Here is a 9,263-nt window from a genome sequence, read left to right as displayed (position 1 = left end):
ACACATCAACTCTTAACATAATACACAAAAATTTCCTGATTCGGATGTACATAATTGTATAAAAAAGTGTACATAATTGTATAAAAAATATACATAACTGTATGAACAAATATACATAATTGTATGAACAAATATACATAATCACAGCAGTTTCCTACCGCGCCTCCCAAAACACACGTCGTTTTGGGAGGCGCGCGGCGCACAGTGCTACGCGCGCCGTAGTTTAGGGTATAACGATTGTGAGTAGATGGCGAGAGCGTTAGCCGTGGATAGTTTAGATCCCCTGGACAGTATAGTTAGTGTTTTGGCCTGTGTGCCACATATGTTGAACATATTAGATTGATAGTTTTAGTTTTTGCCTGTGCGTTCACGTTGGAGTGGACGTGGCGTAACACTCCTTGGTTTTCCCGGTTTTATGATTAGACTTCCGCTGTGTTTATGTTTTATGCTATCTTTTGGTTAGTTTTCCTTGCAAATTTAAGCTTTAATTTGGCATGAAAATCGGAGGTGTTACAACCCAAGTTGTCATACCAAAGAGTAGGAGGCAACCCCGGACGCAAACCAAGCTCGGTCAACAAAGAGACCAACCAGGTAACCTCTCCAGACATGTCAGTAAGTGCCTTATACACAGCCTCCGTGGACGAACGCGCAACAGTGCGCTGCTTCCAACAAGTCCAAGAAATTATATTACAACCAAGAAAAATCACAAAACCACTCGTAGACTTTCTATCAACCGGATCACCAACCCAATCCGAGTCAGAGAACGCATGAACAACAACTAAAGATGGCTTACGAATACGCAAACCATAATGAAGAGTGCCATTAACGTACCACAAGACACGTTTGAGCGTAGCCCAGTACTCAGTCGTCGGAGAGTGCATGTCCTGACACAAACTGTTCACTGCATAAGACAAGTCCGGGCACGTAACTGTAAGTTACTACAAAGCCCCTGCAAGACTCCGGTACCGCGTCGGATCCTCATAAGGAACGACGGAATCAGTGGACGGCTGAGATAGAGACACCGGAGTCTCCAAAGGTTTGCAATCCACCATACCTGCACGATTCAAGATGTCACGCATATACCTCTGCTGAGAAAGAAGCAATCTGACATGCTAAGGAATCGTCTCAATTCCAAGAAACAAAGACGGATCCCCCATGTCACGGATCTTGAATTCAGTGGCTAAATCCATGAGAAGACTCGCAACACGAGATGAGTCAAATCCGATAACCAAAATGTCATCAACATACACCAATAAGTACAAATGAACAGAATCATAGGGGTGTAAATGAACAAAGAGACATCAGTTTCGGACGGTGTAAAACCAACCGAGACTAAGAAGGAATGAAGGCGATCGAACCAAGCCCGAGGGGCCTGCTTCAGCCCATACAGCGACTCTGCAACAAACACGCATGATCAGGGCTGGACTTGTCCTCATAACCTGGAGGTTGCTTCATATAAATTGTCTCTGCCAGATTACCGTTCAGGAAGGCATTATGCACGTCCAATTGCCTGATGGTCCCACCACGAGAGACAGCTAGAGGCAAAAGCAGCTGAACCGTGGTAGGCTTCACAACCAGACTGAAGGTCTCGAAAAAGTCTTGTCCAGCCACCTGATTAAAGTCCTTAGCAACCAACCGAGCTTTATGCCGCTCGACCGTGCCATCTGCCTTCCGTTTGATCCGGAACACCCACTTGCAACCTACAATATTCATATTCGGAGTGCGGCTAACCAAACGCCAAGTGTCATTCCGAAGTAGCGCATTGAACTCCAAGTCCATGGCCTCTAGCCATTCCAGATACCGAACTGCTTGGGAATAGCATCTTGGTTCAGAAACCGCCACCAAGGCAACATGTTGAGTCGGACCCTGGCTGCGGGTGGCCATCACATGCGTGAACCTAGGCATCAGTGGACCTAGGCATCATACGAACACCGCCAACACCGGAAACAGACGAGTCCTCACACACCGTGGACCTAGGCATCACACGAACACCGCCAACACCGCACGGTGACACAGGAGCTAAATTGGAAGGCTGCACAGGCACATAAGAAGCAAACGGATAAACAGTTTCATCAAACCGCACATGGCGGCAAACGAAAACCTTGTTACTAACAGGATCCAAACAATGATAGCCATGAAAAGAAGGCGGATAGCCAAGAAGCACACAATGAGAAGATTGAAACTGTAATTTATTACGATTGTACGGACGCAATAACGGATAGCACAAACACCCAAAAACACGTAAGAAAGAATAAGAAGGACTAGAATGATGTAGCCGAAAGTGAGGGCTATCATTGTTCAACCCACGAGTGGACATTTTATTAATAAGATATACTGCAGTCTCAAACGCATAATTCCAAAAACGCTGGGGAACAGAGGCATGAGCCAGCAAGGCCAAACCGATTTCAACAACATGACGGTGCCTACATTCTAGCCGACCGTTTTGCTCATGGGTGTAGGCACATGACTGCCTATGATTAATTCCCATGGAGGAGAACGTGTTATGTAAACGTTTGTACTCTCCCCCTAAATCAGATTGTATAGAAATAATATTTTGATTAAACTAGCGCTTTACAAGTGACCGAAACTGATCAAAGATGGCATACACATCGACTTTGGCACGCATAGGATAGAACCATACAAAACGAGTGTAGTTATCGACAAACAAAACAAAGTAACGAAATCCATTTACAGAAAGAAAAGGCGCTGGGCCCCAAATATCAGTATAAACAAGTTCTAAAACACGAGAAGTTCTAGTTTCAAAAGGGGAAAACGAGAAGGTTTCCCCAACATACAAGCACGACAAGAGACTAAATTATCACTTTAACTAGAAACAATAGAACACGAATTTAAGATTTGCCGCAGAACACGAGGATGCGGATGACCCAGCCGACCATGCCAAACAGAAGAAGAGACTCGAGTAGCCACTAGCGCAGCAGGACTCTGACGAGACACAAGCCAAGAATAGAGACCACCCGAAGCTTGTCCTTTATATAGGACCTCCCTGGTTGAAAGATCCTTCATAAAGAAACAGTTAGGGTGAAACTCAAAAAACACACGATTATCCTTAGCAAAATGCTGAACAGACAAAAGAGACGCAGATAACCCTGGAACATAAAGCACATCAGACAAATTAAAACATTTCTTAGAAGAGGCTACCGAAGCGAAACCAGTACTAACAATAGGTAAACGCTTACCATCGCCAACACGAAGAGTGTCAGGCCCAGAATAAGAGGCGGTAGAAGTCATCAAGGACGGGTCCGGCGTGGCGTGATTCGAAGCACCAGTGTTGGGAAACCACTGCTGAGTGTCATGAGAACCCGCACCATCAATCGAATAGGCAACATGAGCTGATACTTGACTACCTCACTGATGGCAAGGGTGGATATAAAGCGTCGAGCTCCTCGCTTCATCTACTATAAAGAGGCGTTGTATCGTCGTTCATTCGAGGGAGTCTTTCTCAGATGTCTAGGGTAAGATGAAGTTTTACAAGCTATGCAAGAAGCTCATTCTGGGGTTTGCGGTGCACATCAATCCGGTCCCAAGTTACATTTCCATATTAAGCGAATGGGCTATTATTGGCCTACAATGGTAAAGGATTGCAGAGACTATGCTCGAAGGTGTCAAGCTTGTCAATATCATGCAAACTTTATCCATCAGCCACCAAAACCTCTATACCCAACAGTTGCATCTTGGCCATTTGATGCATGGGGACTTGATGTAGTTGGCCTAATTACACCAAGTCATCTGCAAGGCATGCATATATACTAGCTGCCACCGACTACTTTTCAAAATGGGCTGAAGCCGTGGCATTGAAGGAGGTGTAGAAAGAAATTGTTGCAGACTTTCTCCGTATCCACATCATCTATCGATTTGGTATCTCGCGATATATCTTAACAGATAACGGGAAGCCCTTTGACAACAAGTTGATGGACAAGATCTGCAAGCTTTTTGACTTTAAGCAGCGAAACTCATCAGCTTACTATGCAGCTGCGAATGGGCTTGTTGAAGCTTTTAACAAGACCCTATGCAATTTGCTGAAGAAAGTTGTGTAACACCCTGTGTTACGAATCCTAAAACCAACTGATTAATTAATTAATTAATAACCCAGGAGAAAGAATAAATTATAATGATTAATTAGGGAAAAAGGCCACCATAGCCCATGGGCCCAAATATATAAACCCAACCCCTAACCCCAATAGGATTAAACTCTAAATAAACCCTTGGATCTATAAATAGGGAACTTAGGGAGCACCTAGAACCCCCACACGCCTAGACGCCCCCACCACACCAGGAGAGCTCCAAGAATTCCCTTAGAAGAAATCAAGAAAGCAAGAAAGCTTAAAGAAAGATCCTTCATAGCCAAGGAATTAATTAAGGCTAAGAGGTAACCCATGTCTCAACAAAACCTATTTTCATAGCTATGATTTCCCCCTTAGGGTTTCCCCCCATATGATTGTAAATGGCGAATTACTATGATTATTATTGATGTTGATTTAATGATTCCATGGGGAATCTTGATAATCTTGATATTTGGAGTTTCTTGATAATTGTGATGTTCTTGTTGATTAATTGGGATTCTTGATGATTACGTGTTGTTCTTGATGATTATGATGTTCTTGATGATTAATTGGTATCCTTGATGATTATGTGTTGTTCCTACCGAATCTTGCAATTAGAAGACGAATCGTATTCTTGTTGATATAAAAGTGATTAGAACCCTAGGTTGTACCGTATGCTTTGATTCTTGGATTATCGGGTGGGAAATCGCATGTTTGGGTGTTGATTATGTTTAGAAAAGCATGATAGGCCATGTGCCGTTCGTTTCCCGTATTTGATCCGTTAATTGTCTACTTGTTGTTGTTAATTGCGTTGTAAAGTGTCTAAGCATGGTTTCGGGTTCCACAACGGTCCCCGGGGCGAAAAGTGATGAAAAGAGTCAGTGGGGGGTAGGTGGGGGTAGGGGACCCGCCACCTACCCGCGGCATTCTCGGGCAGCTCCGGCAGCGGGCAGCCGGCGGGCGGGCACCCGCTGCCCGGAACAGTGGCAGCCGGCGGGTGGACCCCCACCCACTGGCTACCCGCTGGAAATTACACTACCTCGGGCTCTCGGTTTCCCCGATCCCAGTGGTGTCCCAACGGACCCCGTTTGTCGTGCCTATGTCTAGTTTGATGTTTCGGGTACCGTTCGTAGGTTTATGAGTCTGTTATATTGCATGCTAGATGAATTGGTATCCCGTTGACCTAGGTGAAGGAAGTATGAACCCCTTAGGACTATTCTTAGTATGTGATGGATCACGCATAGGTTGTTATACGCTTTATCCCCCTTCCCAATGTGTAACGTGGGTTGCATGTGCTTGCTATGTGTTATGTGTGTGTGCTACCCCAATTCGGTTGCGATCGGATTGGTTATCTTGAGCTGCGGTTCAGAAGCTGGCTGCGGTCAGATTGGTATTCCTGGCTGCGGTCAGATGACATTCTCTTGGGCTGCGGTCCACCGTTAGGTTGCGATCAAACGTTTCTATACGAGCTGCGGTTCGTCCTTTATCCTGGCTGTGGTCAGATGACACTCTCTTGGGCTGCGGTCCACTGTTTGGTTGCGATCAAACATTATGATGAGCTGCGGTTCATCGGTCGGTTGCGATCGACCTCCCCGTGTTGCGATACGGGGCATGGTGCTGCGGGGCTGTGTCAGAGCTATATGCGCTGACCCTCATGTGGGCATGCGATCGGTCCCGTGGCGCCAACAATGTGCGCTATGTGTGTGATATGGACGAATTGTGACTATGAGTGCCTTGGGGGATGTGACTATGGGATTTATATTGGGGATTGTCATGCTGGGTTATGATTACCATTTATGCTTTGCCTTATCTGCCTTATCTGTTGTGAACTGCATATGCTCGTTATAACTGTTGATTGTGTCTGACATTACCTGTCGAGTCATTCCCGGTTTTAAAAGCTAGAATTCGTAGGATATATCTTCATGCTCATAATGGTTTTCGTATATCTATATATATCTCTATATGTATTGTATTTCAACGCGTTGGAGTGGGTTACCAGCATCTCTCGCTGAACAGATATATTTGGCTTTCAGGCACAGAAGAATAAGTCACTGGAGCACGCTAGAACTCGGAACGTAGAAGTAGATAGTTCCCTTCTCGGCCTGCGTGCCATATTATGCATTTACATTATTGAGGATATTAGTTAGTTAGCCTGTGCACCTGGGTTCTCCAGCTCAGGTGTGGCATAGCACCCCGTACACTTGTATTATGTTTTGGGATTTAATGAGATAATACCCTTATTTTATAAGTTTTAAATGTCTTGAAAATCTGGGGTGTTACAAGTTGTCTCAAAATCGAAAAGGGACTGGCATGACAGAATGGAAGAAGCTTTGTGGGCGTATAGAACCACATATAGCACACCTACTCAAAACATTCCATACTCTTTGGTGTATGGTGTAGAAGCGATCCTGCCTTTAGAGCGCCAAATACCTTCCATAAGGTTGGCTATACAAGAGGGCCTTACTGATGAAGAAAATGCTAAGCTACGCTTGGCTAAGTTAGAAGCCTTGGATGAAAAACGTCTACAAGCGCAACAAAGCTTTGAGTGCTATCAAGCTCGTATGTCTAGAGCTTTTAACAAAAGGGTAAGGACCCGTTCCTTTCAAATTGGGGACAAAGTCATAGCTGTTCGTAGGCCCATCATTGTCACAAGAAAAACTGGCCACAAGTTCACTTCAAGGTGGGATGGTCCCTACGTGATTTTAGAAGTTCACACCGGCGGGGCTTATAAGCTAATTAGTGAAGATGGTTTGAAGATCAGTCCGATTAATGGAAGGTTCCTAAAGCTTTACCACCCTTAAACTTGGGGAGTCAGCACAAGTCGCGAAAATATGATGAACGACTCCGGTCCACCAAAATGCAGCACGTGGTTAAACTACTAATGCATCTCGCTTTGTCTATGGGTGGGCCCAAATCATAGACGCTCCTGGCCCGCATGAGTCTAAATGTTGAACGGCTCTACTCAAAAAAAAATTATTTGAACTACGTTTGACTTGATCTCCTTCATAGGAGTACTATACGTAGGCAGCTTAGAATCAAATTATCTAAGTTCAGTCATAACAAAAACAAATCCAATTCATGTTGCAAGAGTGGTTTATCAAGACAATCATTCGACAAGTCAAAGCAAAGATGTACGAGTAATTGCTAAAAGTCAAGCACAAAAATGAGAAGCATTCCGTTATCAAGAGTTGAGAAAAGAAACAAAAGGAGTCTTGCTACCAAAAAGAGAAACTGAAAGAAAAAGAGCATCAGTCAACAAAAAGCCTAAAGCTAAGCATACCGTCTTTGCAGGCTTCTAAGCCTCTCTTCGCCTCCTTTAGTCTCATCACATCCTCTGGCGTTAATACAGGCAGTTCCTTAATGCGGGTGACCTCTGCCTCAGCCCCCGAAATGGTAGTATTAGCGTTGCCCAGGCTGCTTGTAATTTTGGCAATCGCGGTGTCGCAAATCCTCCAAGACTCCTTGACATGAGTCGAAAGTGTCGCAAATCCTACAAGACTCCTTGACATGAGTCAAAACTGTCGCATATCCTCCAAGACTCCTTGACATGAGTCGAAACTGTCGAAACTGACTCATAGTGGCCTCCAAGAGGGCATGAGGCATACTGAGTGCGACCTCAGTCCCTTCGTGGTATCCCTTGATGAAATTGAACTCACTCTTAAGGCAAAGTGTCAATTTCCCTAAAGTCGGGAGCATATCTGAATATTCCAGATGCCGTGACCCAAATTGCAGAGCCCATGTTTTGCCTCAGTCCCTTCGTGGTTTCTGGAAGGGATTCTTGGTGTGACATGTTGTCTTTTCCAGTCTCATTGCTCGACACTATGAGTTTTGTCTTGTCAGATTCCACCACCATTATTGAAAATGAATGGTTCTTGATATATGAAGTCGCATTAACAATCAAGGGGCAAGTCCAAAAATGTCAACAAGGGGAAACGTTTTGAGGATTGGGCTCAAAGAAAATTGCCATGAAGGCGTTAAGAAAATTCTCATGTCACAATATGTGCACAAGGCAACCCATATAATGTACATTATACGTATACACATACCACGTACATATATTACATATTATATGCGTGTGTAGTGTGTACATATATCATATGGTAAAACCAATATACACACAATATATGCAACAAGGATATTATATATATAAATTATGCTACATGGTGTGCGTACATGTTATATATATTTATATGATACGCACAACACAAATAAAAGTGCACTACATATATATATATATATATATATATATATATATATATATATATATATATATACACACACAGCATGCCTACACCACATGCAACCAAATCACACACACACACACACACACACACACACACACACACACACATATATATATATATATATATATATATATATATATATATATATATATATATATATATATATATATATATATGTACATCCATGCAAAAGCAACTGTATTAAAACACATATTATAGAGTAATACTACATGTACTCCCACTTTTTACTCCATTTTGTACTCCATGCTAAAATGTCGTTATTTGGTTGATTTAAATAAAAAAGTGAGCCACTGTTTTTCTTCCTTCACTTGAATTTATTGGTACACGTGACAGGAGTTTATACTCCATAAGAGTACATATATCATTTTCCTTATATATATACACCCACGTGGCAATGGGGAAGTAAGAAAACAAAAAAGACTACACATGTTGCATATATACTGACACACGCATAGCACACATGGGAAAGTGAGACGGCACCTGGCTCTATGTAGTCTCTCCTTGATTTCATTTCAATTCTGATTAGAGCAGAAACAACGCAGCATTTCTTTCCGATGTTTTGGTGTTTCCACTGACGGACTCCCATAGCGGTCTTCTTCTCCATCGATGAACATAGCTACGATGCGCTGGAGCATGTGTCCGGCAACGTGTCAGCAGCTCTCTGTCCCCAGTGGTGGTGGCCGGCGGCGTGAACCCAGGAAATCAGTTCTTAGAAAGCTCCGATCCAATGTTTGTGACAATAGCAACGCCTGGAGTGATTCCATCTTCCCCGTCGATGAACCGACGGTAACTCGCCGGAGCTCGTCGATGACAGCAATGTGCCGGAGCACGCGCTCGGTGACATCCAACCTTGTGACAGCAGACGTCCAATGCGATACGAGATCACCAGCGTGATTCCGTTTCCTTCATTGCCGAGTGCAATAAGAATGGAGGGGCG

At 43.7% G+C, this 9,263-nt stretch overlaps 1 protein-coding gene across 1 annotated transcript; it reads left to right on the top strand.

Moving 5' to 3' along the window:
• Positions 1-3,588: 3,588 nt before the first annotated feature.
• Positions 3,589-4,055, top strand: LOC109158395. The gene is made up of 2 exons (XM_019306304.1): positions 3,589-3,754; positions 3,901-4,055. The coding sequence occupies exons 1-2, from the start codon at positions 3,589-3,591 to the stop codon at positions 4,053-4,055; spliced, it is 321 nt and encodes a 106-aa protein (XP_019161849.1).
• The last annotated feature ends 5,208 nt before the right edge of the window (positions 4,056-9,263 follow it).

This window comes from Ipomoea nil, unplaced genomic scaffold (genome assembly GCF_001879475.1).
Source record: "Ipomoea nil cultivar Tokyo-kokei standard unplaced genomic scaffold, Asagao_1.1 scaffold2818, whole genome shotgun sequence".
NCBI lineage: Eukaryota > Viridiplantae > Streptophyta > Magnoliopsida > Solanales > Convolvulaceae > Ipomoea > Ipomoea nil.
The sequence above is the reverse complement of the archived record's forward strand: the minus strand, read 5'-3'. Positions and strand labels throughout refer to the sequence as shown.